General features: G+C 42.7%; 1 protein-coding gene across 2 annotated transcripts; it reads right to left on the reverse strand.

The window, feature by feature from the left end:
• Window positions 1-4,176: 4,176 nt before the first annotated feature.
• sult4a1 (sulfotransferase family 4A, member 1) lies at window positions 4,177-25,515 on the reverse strand. Of its 2 annotated transcripts, XR_006079218.1 has the most exons (8): window positions 25,000-25,515; window positions 16,877-17,007; window positions 15,779-15,859; window positions 15,554-15,680; window positions 15,188-15,282; window positions 11,231-11,369; window positions 9,754-9,852; window positions 4,177-6,087 (listed from the first exon to the last, which is right to left on the reverse strand). XR_006079218.1 is itself a non-coding variant. In XM_042300221.1 (7 exons), exons 1-7 carry the CDS (start codon window positions 25,166-25,168, stop codon window positions 5,975-5,977), a joined length of 855 nt encoding a protein of 284 aa, XP_042156155.1. In that variant the 5' UTR covers window positions 25,169-25,510; the 3' UTR covers window positions 4,177-5,974. The 2 variants fall into 2 exon arrangements, 1 of the variants encoding a protein (XP_042156155.1); XM_042300221.1 differs by lacking the exon at window positions 9,754-9,852 and having other exon boundaries at window positions 25,000-25,510.
• Window positions 25,516-26,446: the final 931 nt, after the last annotated feature.

A 26,446-nucleotide genomic window follows, 5' to 3' on the forward strand; every position in this document is an offset into this window, starting at 1 on the left:
ATCTCCCTCCCTCAAGCACAAAGCGACTTCCACATCAAAATGTCACCAGCACAACAGCTGCTGCTCCTGCGATATGGTCCTTTAAAGTAAACTTTCGACAACTCCCCTCGAAAAACACCGTCTTTTTAATGAATAAGGAACAGAAAGACAGAGAGGGGGAGGAGGAGGAGGATGAGGTGGGAGGAAGGAGCACAAAGTGCTGATATTATGGGTGGAAATCTGTGGGAAAGACAGGCAGTCAAACTGTCAGGCGTGAGCGCTGAGACGGAACAAAGAGGAACAGTGGAGACAATTACATTGGCGCTGTGGAGTGACGAGAGGCATCGCACAGCAACACACCACGGATGGAGGGAGAAGGGATACACCGTATACATGATAAACAACTCTGCTGTAGGTGTATATCACTTCCCATAACACCACTCTGGTACTGATCAATGATAAACAGGTGTGGATGAAGAACAAACAGTGGGAGGTATAGGAACACAAAATGTAAACGCGCGAACAGCTACACTTACGTCACTAAATATCGATCAATGTCCCCACTGCTTTCATAAACAGTGCAAGGGAATGATCAATTTGATCAATGATGATGTGGCCAATGCTATTACTACTGTCAGTGATGCATCAAGAGAGTCACATTTCCTTAAGTGGTCCTCATGTACTGAACAAAAATATAAACGCAACATGCAACAATTTCATTGTATTTACTGAGTTACAGTTCATATGAGGAAATCAGTTGAATTGAAATCAATTAATTATGGATTTCACATGACTGGGAATACAGATATGCATCTGTTGGTCACAGGTACCTTAAAAAAAAAAGGGCCTCACAATTCGTCAGGGTATTGTTGTGTATTCAAATTGGCATCGATAAAATGCAATTGTGTTCTTTGACCATAGCATATGCCTGCTCATACCATAGTCCCACCGCCACCATGAGGCACTTTGTTCACAACGTTGACATTAGCAAACCGCTCGCCCACACAATGCCATACATGTCTGTTGTTATGAGGCCGGTTGGACATACTGCCAAATTCTCTAGAATGACGTTGGAGGTGGCTTATGGTAGAGAAATTAACTTTTGATTATCTGGCAACAGCTCTGGTGGACATTCCTGCAGTCAAGATGCCAATTGCACACTCCCTCAAAACTTGAGACATCTGTGGCATTGTGTTGTGCGACAAAACTGCACATTTTAGAGTGGCCTTTTATTGTCCCCAGCACAAGGTTCACCTGTGTAATGATCATGCTGTTTAATCAGCTTCCTGATATGCCAAACCTGTCAGGTGGATGGATTATTTTGGCAAAGGAGAAGTGCTCATTAACAGGGATTTAAACAGATGATGTGCACAACATTTGAGAGAAATAAGGTTTTTGTTTGTATTGAAAATGCATGGGATCTTTTATTTCAACTCATGAAACAGGGGAAACACTTTACATGTTGCATTTATATTTTTGTTCCGTGTAGTTCTGAAAACAGAAAAGGGCAGTGACACCCAAACCAAACATCTGTGCACAGCACTTGTCCTAAAACGTTATAAAGAAACTGAGAACTCCAAGACTATGTAGTAAGGCTTAGTGGGAAAAAGTTGAAATAATTTCATGTGATAGAGCATGTCACTTGTCATTACCAAGACTAACCTCAAGTCTTGTACTGCTATCTAGTGGCCAATATAGTCAATGACCATGCAGTGGTGGCGATGTGGAGCCCGGAGCTTGAGAATCAGCATTACTTTGTCAGACTATGCAAGAGCAGAACATAGGACACCTATTGGGTGTACTACAAAGCAGGTTCAATGAGTTAGCCTGCTAACTTTGATAAACAACCAGAAATAATTATGGATTTTCTGGTTCTTTAAAAAAGCTCAACTTAGATATGTGTTTTTGGTTGTTGAGTCAATTAGACCATGTCAATTTCCAGCATATCTTTTTAACAAATTACAAGTTATTTCAGAATATTTAGGCAAGTTAGCTAGCTAACTCATTGAACCTGCTTTGTAGTACACCCCACAGGTTACAGATTTGTTTGTGCTGTCTTGCCAACTGCTATTATCATTGGAGTTGGCAAGACAGCACAAACAGATCGCAAACCAGTCTATAAGAGACCCACATCTGCCCTCTCTCACCTTGGCCAGCATGGCATTGAGCTGGGTCTGTGTGAGGGGGAAGAGGAAGGCCTCCACCACCTGTCTGAACTCCCCCCGGGTCACTGAGCCGCTCCTCTCAGGGTCCAGGGCCTTGAACGCTGCCCTCACATCCTCCAGCCTCTCCCCCAGCCTCCGGGGGAGCAGGGCCTTGATCTCCCCCAGGGACAGATGCTCATCTGGGGCTGACTGTACCAATGAGACTGGAGAAGGACATGGAAGTGATTAGGAGTCTGTGTGGGGGACACTGTTTAGTGTGTTTGGTTTAGATTTATTCCAGGGTTTTGCCCTTACGGTACATTATCATGTTAAGTTATGAGTAAGCTATGAGTTGAGAATGATATATGAATGAACTCACCTGAGTCTGACTGCAGTGCTGTCTTTCTGGGTTCCCCTGCTCCCTGTCCTTCCACAGGTGTGTGTGTATATGAGTGTGTAGAGCCAGGTGTGTGTGTAATGCTGATGTGCTGGGCGGTCCAGGGGCGCGGGGCGATGACCAGTCCTCGGGACATGAGGGTCAAGTCCCCCAGGCCCAAGTTGTGGGGCACCACAGGGGGGGAACGTCTCATACCTTCTGGCTCCGGTGGAGCTGTGGGGACAGGGGGGAGAGAAGGGTGGTGCATACAGTACTCACTGGAGAGTTTTTGATATGTGTGTGTGTGTGTGTGTGTGTGTGTGTGTGTGTGTGTGTGTGTGTGTGTGTGTGTGTGTGTGTGTGTGTGTGTGTGTGTGTGTGTGTGACAGGTGAAACCCAGGTGACATTATTCATGAGAGCAGGGTGTTCTGTTCCTGCGTCACATGAGGATGGTTTACAATGTCTTACTCTTCCCAACGCAAACGCATCATAAATCAACTCAAAGCTACAGTTCTACTTGAACTGTGTGTTAAGATATCAGACAAGCACATTGTAGAGGAGATGTTTGCCAGCTTGTCTCAGTCAATCAAAGCAACAGCAATAGGAAACATTTTACATCGGGGATGGGAGCAGAATTTAAACATAAAAGGCAATTATTATTTTACTTCAAATTAACCTTTTCATAATTAGCATAAACTTTGAAGTCGCCCCAAGGTTAATCACAACATTTACATATTTGCCTCCTGCTTAGATTATTAAAAGGGCAGTTGTTTATTAAAATGTTTGTGTTGTTTTATGCAAATTATGTCACAAATGAATTCATGAATTAGTACTTGAATGGAAAGTACCGTTTGTAATTTAGAAATATCAAAATTAGTTCCTGTGATCTCTCCATTTGAAATGCTTGTTTGTTATAAATAAATTATTTGACTTTTGCTTGTTTAATTTTAAGCTGCAACTAAAAAAATATCCATTAAAAGGGGCAGGAAGAAATGTACCCTACTACAATTACTGAATGTCATAGTTACCCCCTTCCTTTATGTCATGTAGTTCTGGATAAATTGAAATGGTCTCTCTCTGACTCTGACCTACGTTCTCCTTCGGGTTTCTTTGAGTTGAGTAAAAGCGCAGGGGGACGCAGAGAACGCTTTGTGGTTGTCATAGAGATGTATTGACACCGTTCTACAGTTCCCGACTCCTCCCGCTATTGTTTATGATTGGATGTTATGTCAGGAATTCCCTTCATGCCTTTGCCTCCACTTGAAGCTACATGTTCTTCATCCAGAGTAGTAGACCCTCACGCAACAGTAAACACATCGAGTGGTCAGTGATAAGGACTATGGTGATACTGCAGATGCCCACTGAATTAATAATACATGTATTCAACGTCGCGTTTTTTTATTTTAAAAAAATGACTCTCAAAGCGCTTGAAAACGCAAAACGATCAAGAATCAAATAAAGCAGCTCCAGTATACGGTAAGAGTAGGTCTGGACTACGAGTTTCAACCAGAGTTGAGCGTTTTGAGTATTCCAAGCCTCCAGATGGAGCAACAGTTGAGAGGGAACCACATGGCTTGAGCAGAGGGAGGTTGTCAACGGAAGTATCAGCATTTATACTTTGACTCAAAATTGCTAGTAAGTAATGCAAGTGCATTGAAGACATCACACGCAACACCATTGTCCTGAATACATAACTTTATTAATAAACCAGCAAGCAAGCATGTAAAGTACGATTCATTATGCCCAGGTTAGGACAACCCTACAGGTATATAAAAACCAAACAAACAGTACACCACATTACCCTTGTAGAGGTGGGCTGCAGCAGGATTGCCAAAAGTCGTAAACAGAGAGAATGAGAGAAAAAGCTGACGACAGTTTATTTCCCTTTTTGTTTATTGTCTATTCCACTTGCTTTGGCAATGTAAACACATGTTTCTAAAGCCAATTGAATTGAATCGGTAGTGAGATACAGACAGAGTGAGAGAAACAGAGAGAGAGAAACAGAGAGCGAGAGATACAGACACAGAGTGAGAGAAACAGAGAGAGAGAGAGAAACACACAGAGAGAGAGAGAAACACACAGAGAGAGTGAGTGAGAGAAAGTGAAAGAGGGAAGTCCTAAAGCAGAGAACTGAGCCTGTGGGAGGGGTCTGTTGAGGTTGTTACATCCACATCAATAAACACATTCACAAGTGTCCAGCAGAGCAGAGGGGTTGGGAGGGGAGGGTCTACTGGTCTGTCTGAGGGCATTTACAGCAGAGAGGAGGAAGAGAACAAGATGTAAGCAATAGAAGAGAAAGGGGGCTCTGATGACAAACAGAGGGCGCTGATGTTTTGATGCCTAACCTTTGGGGAGGGATGAATACATCCATCCATCCAACTTTGGATCCAGTCTGAAGGGACATGTACTTGGGGGATAGCACACAGAGAATGCTGGTAACATGGAGGGATACTCTGTTGTCTCAGTGTAGTACAGTAACTCTATAGGTGGCTATGGGTCTGAGGACAGAGAAAGGCATCACTTTAGCAGCATGAACAAACAGAACTGATATGAAAGGCAGTTGTGATGTGTTGTTTTTGTGATTTTGCTCACACACGAGCATGTACACACACACACACTCACACACACACTCACATCCCCATTCATCCCCATTCACTTCAGCAAGAAAGGCTGTTACAAAAAGTCTAGTGCTGATTAAGCTAATGCCCATTGAAAGCCTTTTTGTAACAAACAAGCTGTGTAATGTACTGAAAGTGAAAAACGCTAAAATGAAGGACTAGGTCAAATAGGAACTGACCTGGATACAGCCAAAACTGAACACTTGCTCTGTATCAAAGGGCAGTCATGGGTGGTCTCTATACTTGACTCTGAGCTGGACTTATGATTCCCATAGCATTCATACAGCGTTTAAAAAACATAACACTGTCTCAACGTTAAGTGTTGAACGAGATGTGGAAGCTTCCTCTGTATTGGTTTGGCGACGGCGCCACAAACTTCCATGCGTTTCCCTCAGGTTTTGGGCCACTGCCACATACACAACTCGCTAAAGAGCACTGGTATACATACACAGCGGTACATACTGAAGAGGAATGGAATGATGGGCGGAGAGGGGGGACATAAATGGGGGTGGGGGATGGGATCTGTGCCACATTGGGCTAAAACAGGATCTCGCTGATTGGCTGAGAAACTGACCGATTGATTGATAAATCAAAATTTATTTGTGAGCTTTTTAAGGATGCAATCTTTATATTGATTGATTGGTGTGTTGACTGACTAATTTATTGGGTGATTGATTGGTTGGTTGATTGACAGCTATAGTCTTTGGCGGTGGAGCGATTGATATATACATTATATCCAATACGTGATTGATTGATTGATTGATTGATGAAGAGAGGCAGAGGAGTGTACAGTGTTTAGGCAGCAGGAGGAGGAGTGTAGTCCGTGTTCGTGTCGTTGTGGTCAGTCGGTCCGGTCCTCACAGGCCGAAGTCAAAGGTCAGGTCAGACTTGCCCATCTTCTGTCTATACACCGTGTCAAACTTGTCATTCATAGACACGGTGAAGATGTCCTGCCACAGTCCCACGCGACCTGACAGAAGAAAGAGTCACATGATCATACATCACTGAGACAAACGGCCCGAGAGGAATGGTCAGTAGTCGATATGAACGTTATTATTTTGAAACCTTCTTTATTGCATATTGATCAGCTCATAGGCTATCTATGCTTCCTTATGACTCCCAACCGTGTACAGTGAGGTCCATAATCACCCTCCATAGAGATGAGCAAAAAAGACTATGAAATAAATAATACAAATACGGAGAAACATTTTGGTGGGGAAATTATACACTGCTCAAATAAATAAAGGGAACACTAAAATAACACATCCTAGATCTGAATGAATGAAATATTCTTATCAAATACTTTTTTCTTTACATAGTTGAATGTGCTGACAACAAAATGACACAAAAATTATCAATGGAAATCAAATTTATCAACCCATGGAGGTCTGGATTTGCAGTGACACTCAAAATTAAAGTGGAAAACCACACTACAGGCTGATCCAACTTTGATGTAATGTCCTTAAAACAAGTCAAAATGAGGCTCAGTAGTGTGTGTGGCCTCCACGGGCCTGTATGACCTCCCTACAATGCCTGGGCATGCTCCTGATGAGGTGGCGGATGGTCTTCTGAGGGATCTCCTCCCAGACCTGGACTAACGCATCCACCAACTCCTGGACAGTCTGTGGTGCAACGTGGCGTTGGTGGATGGAGCGAGACATGATGTCCCAGATGTGCTCAATTGGATTCAGGTCTGGGGAACAGGCGGGCCAGTCCATAGCATCAATGCCTTCCTCTTGCAGGAACTGCTGACACACTCCAGCCACATGAGGTCTAGCATTGTCTTGCATTAGGAGGAACCCAGGGCCAACCGCACCAGCATATGGTCTCACAGGGGGTCTGATGATCTCATCTCGGTACCTAATGGCAGTCAGGCTACCTCTGGCGAGCACATGGAGGGCTGTGCGGCCCCCCAAAGAAATGCCACCCCACACCATGACTGACCCACCGCCAAACCGGTCATGCTGGAGGATGTTGCAGGCAGCAGAACGTTCTCCACTGCATCTCCATACTCTGTCACGTGCTCGGTGTGAACCTGCTTTCATCTGTGAAGAGCACAGGGCGCCAGTGGCGAATTTGCCAATCTTGGTGTTTTCTGGCAAATGCCAAACGTCCTGCACGGTGTTGGGCTGTAAGCGCAATCCCCACCTGTGGACGTCGGGCCCTCATACCACCCTCATGGAGTCTGTTTCTGGCCATTTGAGCAGACACATGCACATTTGTGGCCTGCTGGAGGTAATTTTGCAGGGCTCTGGCAGTGCTCCTCCTGCTCCTCCTTGCACAAAGGCAGAGGTAGCGGTCCTGCTGCTGGGTTGTTGCCCTCCTACGGCCTCCTCCACGTCTCTTGATGTACTGGCCTGTCTCCTGGTAGCGCCTCCATGCTCTGGACACTACGCTGACAGACACAGTAAACCTTCTTGCCACAGCTCGCATTGATGTGCCATCCTGGATGAGCTGCACTGACCAAAACATCAGCCAGGAAGCATAGGAACTGAGAAGTGGTCTGTGGTCACCACCTACAGAACCACTCCTTTATTGGGGGTGTCTTGCTAATTGCCTATAATTTCCACCTGTTGTCTATTCCATTTGCACAACAGCATGCAAAATTTATTGTCAATCAGTGTTGCTTCCTAAGTGGACAGTTTGATTTCACAGAAGTGTGATTGACTTGGAGTTACATTGTGTTGTTTAAGTGTTCCCTTTATTTTTTTGAGCAGTGTATTATTTTATAGTAATACAATTGCTCAGAGAAAGAGATTTTGTTTAACAAGTTATATTGAGCAAAATATAATAACATAACATCAAAGATCCAACAGCATGTTTTACAGTAGGTAATCAAATCAAAATCTAAAAAAGATCAAGATAATTACACACGGAATAGATACACAACGAGTAACAATAACTTTGCTATATACACGGGGGTACCAGGTCGCTGCGCAAGGGTACGAGGTAATGGAGGTAGATATGTATATACAGTGTATTCAGGAAGTATTCAGACCCCTTTACTTTTTCCACATTTTGATACGTTACAGCCTTATTCTAAAATGGATTAAATAAATAAAATTCCTCAGCAATCTACACACAATACCGCATAATGACAAAAACATGTTTTTAGAAATGTTTGCACATTTCTTTAATAAATAAATAATATGAAAAACACAGGTATTTACATAAGTATTCAGACCCTTTGCCATGTGACTCGAAACATGCCAGCCCGCTTGGACTTTGCCAAAAGGCACCCAAAGGACTGTCAGACCATGAGAAACAAGATTCTCTGATCTGATGAAATGCCAAGCGTCACGAATGCCAAGCGTCACGTCTGGAGGAAACCTGGCACCATCCCTATGTTGAAGCATGGTGGAGGAAGCATCATGCTGTGGGGATGTTTCTCAGCAGCAGGGACTGGGAGACTAATAGGATCGAGGGAAAGATTAATGGAGCAGAGTACAGAGAGATCCTTGATGAAAACCTACACCAACAGAACAGAGCGCAGTCCATTTGTTCGCTCGTTAGGAGGCCGCCTTGCCTGCCTCTTTTTTCAAGTCCCAGTGATTAGGGCCTGGTCCGCAGTAAGCAGAATATCTAGAGCTGCCAATTCGTTACAGAGGCTCGTAAAACAGCTACTATCTAACGTAGCTCAATCTCAAATATCTAGGTATGGGGATCTTTCCTGCTTATACACCCTTATTTCGACGCCAAACCCACCACTGGTGTGTGTGGCCAAGGCGCTCTATTTTCATATCGAAATTGGTGTTGAAATAAGGGTGTAGAAGCAGAAAAGAACCCCATACCTACTGTACAATATGGTGGTGGATCTTTGATGTTATGGGGCTATTCCACTTCCACTGGTCCTGGTGCCTTTGTCAAGGTCAACGGAATCATGAACTTTACCGAGTATCAGGACATTTTTTTCCAAAAACCTGGTTGCCTCTGCCAGCAGGCTGAAACCTAGCGGATCTTCCAGCAAGACAATAACACCAAGGACACATCAAAATCCACAAACAAATGGTTAATTGACCTCAAAAAATCTAAATTTTTCAATGGCCATCTCAGTCATATGGATTTGAACTCCGTTGAAAACCTGTGGTTTGAATTGAAGACTGCCGTCCATAAGAGCAGACGATGGATATCAATGATCTGGAAAGATGTTGTATGGAAGACCACGCCAAATGTGTTCTCCAATCTCATAAAACATTTGAGAAAAAGTCTCAGTGCCGTTATCCTCACAAGGTGAGGTATTGAAAGGTATTGAAAACAGATTTTTGAGATGAAAAATATTACTTGTTAAACTAAATCTCTTTCTCTGAGAAATTGTATTAGAATAAAGTAATATCATTTTTGGAGCATACAATATGGGGCGGCAGGTAGCCTAGTGGTTTGCCAGTAACCGAAAGGTTGCTAAATCAAATCCCTGAGTTGAGAAGGTTAAACTCTGTCGTTCTGCCCCTGAACAAGGCAGTTAACCCACTGTTCCTAGGCCATTGTTGTAAAACTGACTTGCCTACTTAAATATATATATTTTTTAAATATAGCTCAGTATTTTGTATTATTTATTTGCTACAGTCTTCTTTGCTCATCTATCAAGAGCGCCAATTATTTTGGGCCTATGTATGTATGTCTACAGATATGGACTCACCTGTCCTCCAGTAGTGTGTATGGGAATGTGTGTTTATGGCCCTATTAGCTCAGAGCTGTATGTTAGACCAGCACCAGGTCAGAGGCTAGGGTCCATGCACTAAAAGAAACAGAACGTGGAGAAAACAAGACAAATCTGACAACAAATCATAAGAAAAAAACATAACAAAAATCTACAATGATCAACATGAAAATGAAATCATAATTATATTAAAACAACATTCATAAATCATAATGCCAGAAAAAGTACAACAAATGTGAACGGATTTCCAAACTGAACAGTAAGGTGCAACTCCTTGTGCCAGAAATCACTGAGCTGTAATTACTATGTTTAACCACAGGGAGGCGTTGCAGAGCAAAAATAGGAGTGTATGGAAATGCCCTTAATGAATGGTCCAGTGAGATATTCCCTGTTCCTTTGAAGGTTTATGTTACTGCTGGGGTATGTACATCTGACTCATGATCTGCGGTTTGCTACAATAAAGCTCTCGTTACTCTCTGCCCCTAACAGACCAAGGATCAGACTTCTGCAACCCAGTGCTAACCTTCACCACTATGAGCCAAACACCTAAACTGGCCCTGGATCATTGCTTAAAGTTATAGACTACACACAAACACATAGTATGTAACTGTTCTACATAACCTACATACAAATCTGGTCTAGGTTGACTCATCCTCAGCCAGGTTAGCAGAGATGTAAAGCCATATGAACATATTCTATATGCCTTGAAGAGTGTGAGTGCATCCGTATGCATACAGCAACGGATAACATTCCAGCATGCTGCATTTTGGTGTACGGCTGAGGCTCACACATTTCGTTCTGATATCCTCTTTATTTGACTCTCTGTCATTCTCTCGCTCTCCCTCTGATCCCCCTCTTCTATCTGAGTGCACCATATCATGCACTGCAAGCATGCTTGTGTCTAGGCTTGTGAGTGTCTAATAATAGCCTAAACAATGTATATGATGCAAGCAGCGAAGCTATGAATGGGGCTAGAGGGACTACATCAAGTACTGTGTGTGTGTGTGTGTAAAGGTTGGAGTTGACATACACACGTTAGGTTACTGTCCCTCCTGGCACACAGCCTTCACCCCTTCCTTTCACTTTACGGCACAAAACACACAATGCTTCAGTAACCCCACAGATCTCTTTACTTTCTCAACTCTGTCGTCGGGAGATATTCGGAAATCTCTGCCTCCATGACGATCATTCCTTGGCTTATCTTTAGTGTCTGTCTACCCCTCACTTCTGTTTTCTTTCATCCTTATCTTCCTTTCCTCTATGCCTACTATCCCTCTCTTTCTCTTCCTCGCTCTCTACCTCTGTCCTTCCCTTTCCCGCCCTATCTCATTCTCCCAAATCTCTTGTTCCATCTTTCTCCCTCCCTTCCTTCTCTCCCTACCCCCTCTATTTCTCTACCGCCCTCTCTCCCGCATCCCTCCTCCTCTCTCCCTCCTGCAGATGGAGAGGACCTCACCCCTGCAGATGGAGAGGGCCTCTGAGTTGCAGCACTGCTCTATGAGCTGGTTGCAGCTCTCCACCATGGTCTCCAGCTGGGCCTTGTCACACGAGACACCCAGGAACCTCGCCAGCTGCCCCACCAACGTCCCCAGGTCCTGGAGAGAGAGATGAAGGAGAGTAGGAGAGGAGAAGAAGAGACAGAGAGAGAGAGGATAGAGTAGAGAGAGAGGATAGAGTAGAGAGGAGAGGAGAGGAGAGGAGAGGAGAGGAGAGGAGAGGAGAGGAGAGGAGAGGAGAGGAGAGGAGAGGAGAGGAGAGGAGAGGAGAGGAGAGAGGGAGAGGAGAGGAGAGGAGAGGAGAGGAGAGGAGAGGAGAGAGGGGGAAAGGAGAGGGGAAGGAGTCAAAGACAGAAGAGAAATGTAAATAAATAGTAATTATATTTAGTCACCTCCAAAATGATTGGCATTTTACATGCATGTTACCTCATTTTTACACCCCAGTGAAACAGGAAGCCATGGAAGGCCACAATACAGTTCCTTAAAAGGGGAAATCTGCAGTTGTTACATCTATTTCTGGACATTATATGTACCCGTTGATTATTGAAGAATATAACTTATAAATGCCTCATGATCTTAGTTCAACTGTCGTACACCATCAGAAAACAATATATAAACTTGTTTTACTCAGTTTGTAAACCAATACTATATAGCTTCAAAACATGATTCCTTGCATCCATAGCCTTGTCTATGAATTTGAGAGTGGTTACATTTCTCCAGCTCCATCCCTCAGATTTTTATCAAAACCAGGGGTGGGGAGACAGCTTTGTTATTGTTCCTAATGCTGATTGCGCTTTAAGCTGAGACTAAATTAAAAAAGCCCCAAAAATGTATATAGGGGTGCCAATATTTTTGACACCTACGTATCTATTTGAGAAAACATATTATTACTATTATTAAAATCTATTTCTCTGAGCAATATTAAATAATATCAGTTTTGTAGAAAACATTTCAATACTGCTCAGTATTTGTGTCATTTAATTAATACAGTATTTCTTTTGCTCATCTTTATCAAGAGTGCCAATCATTTATCGGGTGACTGTACCAAATTATCTCTTCTACTTATCACTCCCAAATGACCTATGAACTCGAGTTTGATAACGTCTTAATAATAGGGAGTATAAGACAGGCTGTAGTACTTTCTATTCCATACACAACCCAGTCACACCACTGTGACAAGGTAGTTGGGGCTGTATTTATAGGGGGAAGTGGGGGAAGTTGAGCCAAAGGGGTATGGTTGTCTTGTTTCTAGGAAACCATACACAAAATGTATCATTGAAATAAAATATACTCAACAAAAATACAAGGCATTATTGCTTGGATAGGAGGTAACAGTGGTAAAAAGTAAGAAGTGCTTGTCAGGCGTGAAGCCTGTGTTAAAATATGCTTAAAGTGATTCAAAGACAAAAAGTGATCATGTTGAATTGTGTTTGGGAAATAAAGATAGACATGGTTTTTAAAAGGTCATATTTCATTCAGTACAGACATTTGTAGGCGTCTTAATTCCCCCCGTCCCGCTTGTCCAAAACAAGAGGTCTCTGTTGGCACAACTTACCCCGCGAGTTTTCAAAACGGTCATGTTTACATGTCATCTGATTCTTTTCAGGGATACACAACATCCTGAAATCTATGTAGAAATCTTTGTTGGAAAGAATACTATTAGTTCCCTTGACGGAGGGATGCTGAATGTAAAAAGTGGCTCAACTCACTCCACTCTCCCCTACATCTCAGACAGAGTAGGGGTTGAACTCTGACTCCGAACATCTGGTTATGTCATCTAAGACACGTTTACGGATCCTTCTATGTGTTATCTAGCGGTTATACATTGGAGTTTCATTGCCTTGCAATAAAGCGGCTGAATTTCTGTCTGCCTATGTGGACGGGTATAAACTTTGACCACAGTTCCTTTTTTCTTTCTATAGAAACAGAAGTCTTATGCTTATATAACACACTTGCTCAGCAAATACACTTGCCATACATGTTACGTTTTTTTTCTCAATTGCGTACAAGCCATATTTGGATCTGTGTTGAAACGGATCTACAGCAGAACAGCAATGATCAAATGCTCAAATACATGTACAGAAATTCTGATCATTTTCTTGCCTTAGTAACTGACTTGCATTTCTTAGACCAACTTTTGTCATCAGTGAATACTAAAGTCACTGTTAAGTTTTGTTCCTAGACTATAACGCATTGTTTTCGTCAGAAGAGAAATTTGTGCAATTGTGTTCACTGTTTCTGGCAATCAGTAAATACTACTGCACAAAATTCTAGATCACCCCATCAGTGTCATACCATGTACAATATAATAACAATACATGGAAAGATCGAGGAAACGGGGACTGTCTAACTGCCAAAATATTGTGGACATGCAGGGATGCAGAGCATGAAGTTGGGTTACCCATAAGTCATCATCTTCCTCATTGTGAACTTTGATAGAGCTTTTCTATGGTGATGATTGAGGCCTGTACATTCATAGTTGTCTTCCTCCATTCTATTCACCTTTTTTATTTGTATTTATTTATTTTACCCCTTTTTCTCCCCAATTTCATGATATTCAATTGGTAGTTAGAGTCTTGTCTCATCGCTGCAACTCCCCTACGGACTCGGGAGAGGCGAAGGTCGAGAGCCATGCGTCCTCCGAAACACAACCCTGCCAAGCTGCACTGCTCGCCCAACCCGGAAGCCAGCTGCACCAACGTGTCGGAGGAAACTTCCGGATAGTGTTTCTGCGCACCAATGGAAAGTCTATATAGCAACGAGCAAACTAGCCTTTGTATTGAATACATGGAACTGCATTGTGATGATACCGATGAATGTGCTTATTTCTTTAATTTTTTTATCAGGAATAATACTTGTGTATGAAATTGTTTGGTGTAATATGCATAAAAGGAGAGTAATAACCCATAATTCTGCACCTTTGGATAGTTGTACTTCCTTTTTAGTGACTGCAAAGAAAATGCATTGATCTACTTGGATCTACTTGACTAACTTTCAGTTTTGTCTGCTTGGACTCAACAGATAAACATGTCTGTGTTAATCTTTTTGCAGGCAGTCGTGTTCCTTTGATCAATCTGACATTTTGAAGGTATAATATCATTTTGAAGAATGCAGCCATGTTTTGAGACGGCATTTACTGTTTCGCCAAAGGCCACAGAGTTCACTTTTGAACTCTACTTTGGTTGTCGACAACATTGTTAAAAGAAAATATGCTTGTACGCGATTGAGAAAAGCCTGTGTGTTTTCCAAGAAAGGTAGGCTACATGATCTACTTTCCCCCCAACAGTGTCAATGCTGTAACTATGTTGTAACACTGATAGTCACGTTGAGTGATAGTGAATAAGATCTCGTCCTGGAAGGCTTGCTAGTGTATATACTGTATAAATGTTCATGTTTGCAAATTATTCCTAACAAGAACACGCTGTGTTTCTGGGCAGGTGTTGTGTGTGTGTGTGCGTGTGTGTGTGTATGTGAGCATGAGAGCCTGCATACGTGTGTGTGTGTGTGTGTTTCCGTGCAATGCAGCCCTGAAGGGACCTTTGGAACAGCAAACAACACTACTGATTTGTCCCCATTCTGCCCCAGTGAGAGTGCAGTTACGTTCCATAGACCGGAACTCTGGTTGCCACGTAGCTCTGAGGGGGGTACAATTATCATAGGGGTTAGGTGGTATGGGTAAAGTTACAGTGACATTTGGGATAGGATAGAGCAGAACCACCCAAAGTAGGGCCAAACCTGGCCTGCTAGAGGCTTCCAGAATGAACTTATGTATAAATGGTGGGTTTTTGCGGCTCACTAATCACTGTACCTCTAGGATAGAGGTTCAGGTAAGGGTTGGTTTTAGTTAGATATAGACAGTAGATATAGATGAGTGATGGAGAGAGAGAGAGGAAGGGAGGGAAAGCGGTTGTTTTTACTTTGTACATGTCTTCATATTTCAGGAAGAGGACGTTTGAGTCCATGCGATGCTCCCAGAACTCCTGCACGTGCTCAAACCAGGAACCATATCCCACTATGAGACAGAGAGAAAAAGTAGGGGAGAGAGAGACATAGGTGGAGAGAGTTTAGTGAGTTTCCCCAGGTGACTAGGCTTTCTCTTCCCTCGTCACACAATCTGGTCTGATCAGTTACTTATTACCTAAATAATGCCAGGCCTCCCTGTTAGCCAACCATTCCTCTTAGTCCCAATTAAGAGAAGTAGCCCAGTGTAGACAGAGGACACATGATGAATAGTGACACCCCCTGCACATCAGGGCAGGTGAACCCTAAACTCTGACACTCACGCTTGTCGTTCATGAAGCGTCTGCAGAACTCCTGGAAGGTTCCGCGGTAGCTCATGGTTCTGAGGGAGCGGTGGAACTGGTAGTAAGACACCACAAGATCTTTAGGGTTCCTCGCCATGTAGATCACCTACAGGAGAACCACATAGAACCACACAGACAATTAGGACTGAATAGATGGAAACATTATAGAAAACATTACACAAACCAATTGAAATGTACTCTAACCTTGGACTCTCCATTGTGCATGGCTGTAGGCAGGAAGCGGTAGGGCAGGTGGCTTTTTATCAGACGAGGAGACGTCAACTCCTGTAAAAACATAGAGGAATTGTCATCATGACATTGGGAACAGAGACGGTATAAAACAAGGAGCAGAAAAACACCTAATCTATTTCTTGCTTTGCATTGAAATATGGTGCTGCATGTGGTGGGCTGAGTGTTTTGGTTAACTGTACCTGTCTGTTTTACAAGCAAGTGATTCAGGATCAGGAAGTAGTAATACTCAGTACTGTAGGCCTACCTGTATGATGTCTAGTCCAGACTGAGGGTACTCCAGAACAGTAGTAATACTCAGTACTGTAGTCCTACCTGTATGATGTCTAGTCCAGACTGAGGGTACTCCAGGACAGTAGTAATACTCAGTGCTGTAGTCCTACCTGTATGATGTCCAGGCTGAGGGTACTACAGAACAGTAGTAATACTCAGTGCTGTAGGCCTACCTGTATGATGTCTAGGCCAGGCTGAGGGTACTACAAAACAGTAGTAATACTCAGTGCTGTAGGGCTACCTGTATGATGTCTAGTCCAGACTGAGGGTACTCCAGAACAGTAGTAATACTCAGTGCTGTAGGCCTACCTGTATGATGTCTAGGCCAGGCTGAGGGTACTCCAGAACAGTAGTAATACTCAGTGCTGTAGGCCTACCTGTATGATGTCTAGGCCAGGCTGAGGGTACTACAAAACAGTAGTAATACTCAGTGCTGTAGGCCTACCTGTATGATGTCTAGGCCAGGCTGAGGGTACTACAAAACAGTAGTAATACTCAGTGCTGTAGGCCTACCTGTATGATGTCTAGTCCAGACTGAGGGTACTCCAGAACAGCAGTAATACTCAGTGCTGTAGGCCTACCTGTATGATGTCTAGGCCAGGCTGAGGGTACTCCAGAACAGTAGTAATACTCAGTGCTGTAGGCCTACCTGTATGATGTCTAGGCTGAGGGTACTCCAGAACAGTAGTAATACTCAGTGCTGTATGCCTACATGTATGATGTCTAGGCCAGGCTGAGGGTACTACAAAACAGTAGTAATACTCAGTGCTGTAGGCCTACCTGTATGATGTCTAGGCCAGGCTGAGGGTACTCCAGAACAGGAAGCTGCTCATCGATGTTCATCAGACCAATCTCATCTGGGTCCGCCCCCTGACTCACCAGATACACCACCTCCTGAAGTAGACTAGTACCTGGGAGGAGGGGGGGTAGAGAGAATCAAGAGGAAAATGTAAATGGGTAGTCGTTTGTCTCAATGTAAAATGACACCAATGAGGGAAAAATTCAGCCCAAACTACACCATTATAGTGCTGTTTAGCAAACATTTACCAACCTCACACACCAAATTATCTACACGGAACAAAAATATGAACGCAACATGCAACAATTTCAAAGATTTTACCGAGCCACAGTTCATATAAGGAAATGGGTCAATTAAAATAAAGGCCCTAATCTATTTATTTCACATGACTGAGAATACAGATATGGATCTTTTGGTCACAGATACAGGCCATTGACGAACCGGGCCATTTTCAGCTTCCAGGAATTGGGGCATTATCATGCTGAAACATGAGGTGATGGGGGCGGATGAATGGCACAACCCCACCGACACCATGGGACACTGTTCATAATCAGCAAACCTCTCGCCCACACAATATCATACGTGGTCTGCGGTTGTGAGGCCGGTTTGAAAGAAATGTGCTTTTTGTGTGGATGGAACATTTATGGGATCTTTTATTTCAGCTCATGAGACATGGGACCAACACTAAACATGAAATGATATTTGGGCTATTTTAACTAGCTAACCATAGCTAGGTAGCTAAAATAGCCAAACTAACCTTAGCTAGGTAGCTAGCTAAGCTAACACCAAAGCTAGCACAGTATCTGGATCCTCCCCTTTCCTTTTCCACTGCAGTTTCAGATGAGCAGCACTCAGTGAGTCAGTGTTAATTAAACCTAGTGAAAAAGTAGCTAGTGCCCCTAATACCAATGCCAAAGAGGAGAAAAGTGCAGGACATAAGATTTTTTGGGCAGAGAATTGTAAATGAATGAATGGCTATATAGCTAGCTAGCTATACACTGTACATACTGTAATGGTCTGGTAATACGTAGTCAGCTAGCTAGCTATACATATTTTGCCAGACAGTAAATAAATAATTTAGCTAATAAATCAGAATCTAACTCATGTTAATAAGTTAACCCCATCATTGTTCAGGTCAGCCATTTTTGTCATATGATAATGGCATTTGGTCAAATGATTATGGCATGGTTCAAAGACAGGCCATAGAGAGTGAGAGAGAGAGCACCACCCATGTTGAGGCAGGGAGAGGACGAGCGGGTCATCAGGTGACCATTTTGAATATCTGTTATAAGGCAGTCTGGTAAAGCACTTTGACCAGCAATTTACATCGCACACAGATTGGAACTATCAGTTCAACTCATCTTGCTGACTAAGCCCAAGTGCTATAACAAAACAGTTGTTGCCTAGATTCTGATTTCATATCGTTGTTATGGCAGGGGACAGAGACAGTCAGTGGAGAGAGAGAGAGGACCGCCCATGTAGAGGCAGGGAGAGGACGAATAGGTCATCAGGTGAGAATTTGGAATGTAGTGGTGAAGAAACAAATCCTGGAATGAGAGAAGGACGGTATGACTATATTTGTGAACACACAAATTGGAATATTTAAATGTAGTCCTGTAAGACATGCCTTATAGATGTAATATTATTTAAGTGTAATCATATTTTGGCAATAGCAAGGCCCTTCTATTTTGGCAATAGAAAGTAAGACACGGTTTGTTGTCATGTTTGATGAAGGGGACTGAGCCACAAGTCAGGGACCAGTTGAGCACAGATGACAGGTGCAGAGCCACAAATAGAAGTTATCGACATCAGTCCCAGTACAAAGCCAAATCATCCACATCCCAAGTGCATTGTAATCCAGAAGCGAGCTGACAGAGTTTTGTCATTTCAAGTGAAGTGGTTTCAAGTTTCCTCTTGCTGCATTACAGTGCCTCTTTAAAGGGGGTTTTCAGCTTCCATTGCACCCAAAGTTTTTCTGAATTAGAGGTCACGCTTTGGCAAAAACTCAAACCCTGCCTTTTATTGTCCCCCGCACAAGGTGCACCTGTGTAATGATCATGCTGTTTAATCAGCTTCTTGATATGCCACACCTGTCAGGTGGATGGATTATACTGGCAAAGAAGAAATTCTCACTAACAGGGATGTAAACAAATTGGTGCACAAAATTTGAGAAAAATATGCTTTTCGTGCATATGGACAATATCTAGGATATTTTATTTCAGCTCATGAAACATGGGACCAATACTTAACATGTTGCGTTTATATTTTTTAGCTAACCTTAGCTAGGTAGCTAAGCTAGCACCAGGCTTTAGAAATTGGAAGAAGGCTCTTGAGAAGTTTTCAGCTTATGCTTAAAGAGTTCACAAAAATCAAACCCTGTGGACTCACAGTTATCTACTGATTTAAGAAGAGGAAGCAAAACATTATCTACTGAAAATGTAAGGTTCAGTGAAGTTCTTTGCAAGACAGGGTGAGGCCTTAACAGGTCATGAGGAAGAACATGAAAATCTTTAGGAACTTTTAAAAGGCAGAAGACGACAAAGTCCTTCAGAGCTGGTTAAAGAGGCGCAAACTTAACTTAATCAGATATTACAATTTGAAGAATAGCCAAAATTATCCGGTCTCTCCGCTCCCCCCAACAACACAAAGTTACGCCCTTGGCTGTCGGACAGGCGAACAGTGAGTATTGACTGTCCGCTTGGGTTGTGCGGTTTCCAGATTATTCATATTGTCATACCGTCCTTCTATCATTCCAGAATTTACGGTATTACCGGTTTAGTGCACAAGGGGGGCGCCAAAAACATAAAAAGCATTGGGCATCTGCTACCAAAATTCTAACAAAATGTGTGAATTTCCATGGAAGCTGCTATCTAAATATGCTAACAAGTACGAACAAAAATAAACAAATTGCAATTTGCAATTCCAGCTCATAAAGCTATACATACACTACCATTCAAAAGTTTGGGGTGACTTAGAAATGTCTTTTTGAATGAAAAGCATTTTATTTTGTCCATTAAAATATGATGTTGATCAGAAATAGAGTGTAGACAATGTTAATGTTGTAAATCACTATTGTGGCTGGAAACGGCACATTGTTTTTTGGAATATCTACATAGGCATACACAGAGACCCATTATGAGCAACCATCACTCCTGTGTTCCAATGGCACGTTGTGTTAGCTAATCCAAGTTTATTATTTTAAAAGGCTAATTGACCATTAGAAAACCTTTTTGCAATTATGTTAGCACACAGCTGAAAACTGTTGTCCCGATTAAAGAAGCAATAAAACTGGCCTTCTTCAGACTAGTTGAGTATCTGGAGCATCAGCATTTGTGGATTTGATTACAGGCTCAAAATGGCCAGAAACAAAGACCTTTCTTCTGAAACTCATCAGTCTATTCTTGTTCTGAGAAATTAAGGCTATTCCATGCAACGACATTGCCAAGAAACTGAAGATCTCGTACAAAGCTGTGTACTACTCCCTTCACAGATCAGAGCAAACTGTCTTTAACCAGAATAGAAAGAGGAGTGGGAGCACAAACTGAGCAAAAGGACAAGTACATTAGTGTCTAGTTTAAGAAACAGACGCCTCTCAAGTCCTCAACTGGCAGCTTCATTAAATAGTATCCGCAAAACGCCAGCCTCAACGTCAACAGCGAAGAGGCGACTCCGGAATTGCAAAAGGGTTTTCTAATGATCAATTAGCCTTTTAAAATGATAAACTTGGCTTAGCTAACATAATGTGCCATTGGAACACAAGAATGATGGTTGCTGATAATGGGCCTCTGTATGACTATGTATATATTCCATTAAATATCAGCTGTTTCCAGCTACAATAGTCATTTACAATATTAACAATGTCTACACTGTATTTCTGACAAAAAAACGGTAGTGTATATAGGTAGGAGATCCCGAATGTCATTTTTGGTGCGTTTGAACATTTACAAGCGAATGTGAACAAGAGACGTACAAATGAACAAAAGTTTTGATGCACGCTTGTCTGATCTGAAGCAGCATGTGTACAAGCTGTGTCTGTCTGGGGTTTGCCTGCTCTACTCAGAGAAGATTGGGGAGAAGCAGATAGAAGGAGAAAACGGAGGAGAAAAAATGCAAGGAAATCAAATTGACAGCAGTGGCTGCTGTCCAGATAACTCACCCAAAGTGCTTTGACTTCTCGAATACGGCAGAAAGCTGACACAATATGACGCCCCATCACCTTATTAATTCAGTAACTTACTTAGATAACTAGTAAGTTAAACTTACGGGTCGCGTTAACACAGAATTCTTCCTTTTTCACAGCAGGAAGATAATATATAACAGGTAAGATATCTCTTGGTGTGTTTTATAAAAGCAGATCTAAAATGCTTTTTTTGTCATTTCTGCTAGGCGTCAGACAAATTTTGTGCTTCAGTTGCACTTCTCCACTCTGAGAATTCCCGAATGGGCATTCTATCAGCAGACAGCGCTCTGACTGATGTGTAGCTCTCTTCTCAGGTACTTTTCTCTGTGCTTTTCTCAGGTACAATTCAAGATTAACTGTCAGCAAAACATTAAGAAATGTGTATGGCGACATTATGTCTATGATAAACATTAGAAATGATGGCCATGCATCGTTTTTCGTTGTCAACACATTTACTTGTGTGGCTGCCATCTGTCGAATGTGTTGCACTAATGTATTCTCTGAAGGGAAACGATGGTTCCCTGATCACTGTGTTGAAGCAAAAAACAACAACACGGTTGACTTGGAATATAAAATACAACCCCTTTCAATACACAGCTGGACTCAGCTGCTCCTGCTTTCACCCATTGTGCTATTTACAAACAAACATGACTGGCTCAACTTTTCATAAAGCTTCATAATGTAAAATAATGTGACGGGTGAAATGAAGAACGTGATCTGCTTTATCTCCTAATTGCTCAAGTTGACTGCAGGTATTTACTTAAAAAAGTAGCTACAAATGGTATTGACTGTATTGAAAAACCACCCAGTGGCTATTTCCAACTACCCCGGTATACAGTATATACGGTATACTGCCTCAAGCCTAATGTCCACCTGTGTACAATGTCTTTACCAACTACATATTTTACCAGGACTTGGGAAATCTATCTGATCATTTATTTTCCCCGAAAGCTTTGCGGACATTGGGGAATTGTGCATCTCCCGCCCTTCTCTTTGATGGGCCCAAGCCTGTTGTGACATGGACATGATTGAGGAAGATTCGTGGCTAGGTGCACTTGGAAGGACTGTGCTCTCCCTCAATAGCTCCTGTTTTTTGCCTATATCTAGTCTTAACTTTACGATAGTTGACGTTCCACTCTCAAAACATTATAAATGGCACTTTGTAAAAATGTTTTTATATTTAAACATTATTTAAATAGGCAAGTCAGTTAAGAACAAATTCTTACAATGACGGCCTACCCCGGACGACACTGGGCCAATTGTGCGCCACCCTATGGGACTCCCAATCCCGGCCAGATGTGATACAGCCTGGAATCAAACCAGGCACTGTAGTGACACCTCTTGCACTGAGATGCAGTGCCTTAGACCACTGCGCCACTCGGGATAGAAATGTACAGAATGGTTACCTGGAGGAAAATGGGGTAGGGTCATGCTTTGTAATTTCAGTCAAAGGGAGGGTTTAGTATTTTTTTTAAATCTAGTCCAGTAGTGGGTCATGTAATTTGTAATGGATGAAATCTCAATATTTCTAGGTTTTAGAATTAGTTGCATATTAGGCTGTATCGATGTGTGCCCAATGCTGCGGGCAACATCAACTGCGCCTATCGGCTATTTAGTGTGGTCTCAATCAAATGATCCATAGCCTATAGGCTATGAAGTGCATGCTGGGAGAAGCATAGAGCAAAGTTATATTTCTAAGATACACTATATATACAAAAGTATGTGGACACTCCTGAAAATGAGTGGATTAGGCTACTTCAGCCACACCTGTTGCTGACAGGTGTATACAACTGAGCAAACAGCCATGCACTCTCCAGAGACAAACATTGGGAGTAGAATGGCCTTACTGAAGAGCTCATTGACGGTCAACACAGCACCGTCATAGGATGCCACCTTTCCAACAAGTCAGTTCATCAAATTGCCCTGGTCAACTGTAAGTGCAGTTATTGTGAAGTGTAAACGTCTAGGAGCAACAACGGCTCAGCCGCGAAGTGGTAGGCCACACAAGCTCACAGAACGGGACCGCTGAGTGCTGAAGCGCGCAGCGCGTAAAAATCATCTGTCCTCGGTTGCGACACTCACGATGGAGTTCCAAACTGCCTCTTCCCAGAGGCTGTTATAGTAGCAAAGGGGGGACCAACTCCATATTAATGCCCATAATTTTGGAATGAGATGTTCAACAAGAAGGTGTCAATATACATTTGGTCATGTAGTATATGTAAAATGGAGTAGAATTGCATGAAATGTTTATTAAAGGCCATTTCTCCTTGGACCTGAAAGATTCATGCAATGCTTTTACTAGATCTTTCCACCCCTACTCTTGTCCACAGTGGTCTGCAAACCCAAAACCTTGCGCGCTATCAAAATTCCTGTGTTGCTTTGTAATGCTTACAAGATGAACAGTTTCTAAAACTGCATATTTAAGACTCTGGTCTGTCCAAGCAGTGAGGGTAAATGTAGACATGTTCTCTGCTCTCCACTTTGGTTTAATTATTATTTTGGGTACAGGCGACAGTTTCTTTCAAGCGTTCAGGGAGGGTTTAGGTCATATATTTAGCTGGAGGGAGGGCCAGCCATTTGTGTTGCAGAGGTCTGATTCTATTCATGTAACCCTTATTATAAATAACATTCACTCCATTACAGTGCTACTATTGTAGGGAACAACATCGCCAGCCTGCATCTGTTACCAGGCCTTGTAAGGTGTGCGTATTGGAGGCAGGGAAGTCAGGTGCAGGAGAACGAACTTGGTAAAAACGGAGTAATTTAATAAGAACTTACAAACAAACTCCAAAACCAAAATATACAAAAAATAATAAGATGGGTACAAAACTCGTCGCGTACCAACACATAATAGCATTAACAAACAAACAAACCATTTCCAACAAGGACATGAGGGGAAAAAATAGGGTTAAATACACAACATGTAATTGATGGGACTGGAACCAGGTGTGAAGGAAGACAAGACAAAACCAATGGAAAAGGAAAAATGGATCACTGATGGCTAGAAGATCGGTGATGTCGACCGCCGAACACACCGCCAGGACAAGGAGAGGGACCGACTTCGGCAAAAGTCGTGACAGGCCTAGAGAGCACAACAACCCAGACTGCTCCCACCTCTCTTCTCTACTCTCTCTCCTGCAATTATACTTTACTCCTGCAGATGCAGAAATAGGCACTGCTGAAATCCAGTGTGGACAGAGAAGAGACATTAAAGGAATAATTGCTATATATGTCTCTGAAAGATTTGACTCCCACAATGAACTTGAGGGAAGATGGATATTTATGTCCACCTAGTCACGTGACCAGGAGGACCCACCCGTGGAGCGAGTTCTGCTCCAGCACAGGTTGTCAACACACAAGTGCGTCACGCGCAAGCACAGCGTAGCCCTGTCCGCAGCAGCACAGCACTGCGCAAAGCAGTCTGGATCTGACAGAAAGAGACGGATGTAAGCAGTAACCCGAGGCCTGAAAATTCAATAGATTGTCTGTGTATCCTCCGATAACATATGTCAACAGCGAATGAATGCGACGAGCGCCGGCGTTTAACGTAACTCGAAGGTTCCTATGCTAAGTTATTGATTTCAGCAGCACATAACTCAGAATGAAAAGTCCTTCAATGAGCTGCCATGACTGCCACGAAGTCAGACTGTTGTCTATTTGTGAATGTTCCTAACCCAGCCAGGCGATCGCAGCATTTAGCCTGCTGCAGGCTACGTTTGGAGAGAGGTAAACATTGATGCCCTTCCCCAATAGGCCAGTGCAACTCTGAACACAATGCAGTCATAAACTTATAAGGACTCAACTGAAGACAATTGCGTTTATTACACACGACACAATATGGTGAAAACCTAAGACCCTGCATTCTCTAGTGATGGTACTGGACGAATGTATTGCATAGAATCAACACTTGCCAATATTGTTTACCTGACTTGGGATACGTGACAATCCATATGTCGCTACTTCTGAGGGAGAAGTTGGCGATCTCCTCCATCTTTCCTCTGCAGAAGGGTGGAAGTCGTACTCCATCAAACTCGAAGTATTTGCTCTCAAACTCTATCGGGGTGCTTGGCGTGTCTGCCTCGCTCTCGGCCATCCTCAAAACGGGCACCAAACGACAGTATATGTGTAATCAATTGAAAGGTTATAATTAGATTTGTTTTGAGAGCGATAATAATTATCGTCTCGAGTCGAGATATATGGTTAGACTAGGACGTGATAGTCCGCGAGCGAAGTACGCATTGACCTTCAGCCAATCACGTCGTAGCAAAGTGATGTAATGCGATGCGCTCATGTGATGCGCGCGCCTCCTCCTCAGCTTCAGCACCAGTTCGCTGTTGCGGAGCACGCGCGTGCTCACTAGTGTCTGTAGCCGGAAGAGGAATGCTTTCAAGCATAGGTTACATGAAGCATTCAAGCTGATGCAGGCAGTTGTTCTTGGAAATTAAAATCAAGAGATTAGGTTTTCAAATTATACGTCAATGGCCTTCTACATTAGCCTATGTAATGGTCTCTTGTTTGATCTGGGTAGACTGCTGTCAAGTGAGCCGACGCCCGCAAAACGCTGCAAAGCCATCCGCGCAACAGTCTCCTCTTGAATTTAACTGCGTGAATACACAACACTTTACGGTATCGCACGTTTTATGGTAGAAAAGCTGTCGGATGCACAGATAGAGACAATAGCTACAAATCATACCAAGCAAACAGTGTAAAGCACACTTATCCGATCTTCCACAAAAAAGTTTACCAAATCGTTTATTTACTTTTCGGGCCTCACGAGTAGAGTAAGGCTGCATAGGCTGCAGTAGCCTACCGGGGATGCTGTTAACCAAATGGTGAATTGTGAAAGCAAGATGGCTTTGAGGCAAATGTCGGCCACATTGGAACTCCCCAGAAGGAGCAGTCCTCATTGGAATGAATGGAATTCTACAGTTATTTCAATTAAATGTTTCAAGGACAAAATTACATGATTTAAGTATTTTGTTGTTGTAGTGGGGACAGTAACATATGAACTTTCTAAACATTATATTTTAAGGAAACGTTTTGTATAGACACTGCTCAAAAAAATAAAGGGAACACTAAAATAACACATCCTAGATCTGAATGAAATATTCTTATTGAATACTTTTTTCATTACGTAGTTGAATGTGCTGACAACGAAATCACACAAACTATCAATGGAAATCAAATTTATCAACCCATGGAGGTCTGGATTTGGAGTCACACTCAAAATTAAAGTGGAAAACCACACTACAGGCTGATCCAACTTTGATGCAATGTCCTTAAAACAAGTCAAAATGAGGCTCAGTCGTGTGTGTGGCCTCCACGTGCCTGTATGACCTCCCTACAACGCCTGGGCATGCTCCTGATGAGG

The sequence above is a fragment of the Oncorhynchus tshawytscha genome, linkage group LG17, assembly GCF_018296145.1.
Source record: "Oncorhynchus tshawytscha isolate Ot180627B linkage group LG17, Otsh_v2.0, whole genome shotgun sequence".
In the NCBI taxonomy this organism is placed as follows: domain Eukaryota; kingdom Metazoa; phylum Chordata; class Actinopteri; order Salmoniformes; family Salmonidae; genus Oncorhynchus; species Oncorhynchus tshawytscha.

Bases quoted from the DNA above. Each gene is read 5' to 3' on its own strand.
- sult4a1 (XM_042300221.1), bottom strand. From the start codon at position 25,168: ATGGCCGAGAGCGAGGCAGACACGCCAAGCACCCCGATAGAGTTTGAG. The intron at 17,008-24,999 runs GTAAACAATATT...CCCTCCTCCCAG, and splicing joins TGTCACGTATCCCAAGTCAG to GTACTAGTCTACTTCAGGAG. The intron at 15,283-15,553 runs GTGAGTGTCAGA...TCTGTCTCATAG, and splicing joins ACGCTTCATGAACGACAAGC to TGGGATATGGTTCCTGGTTT.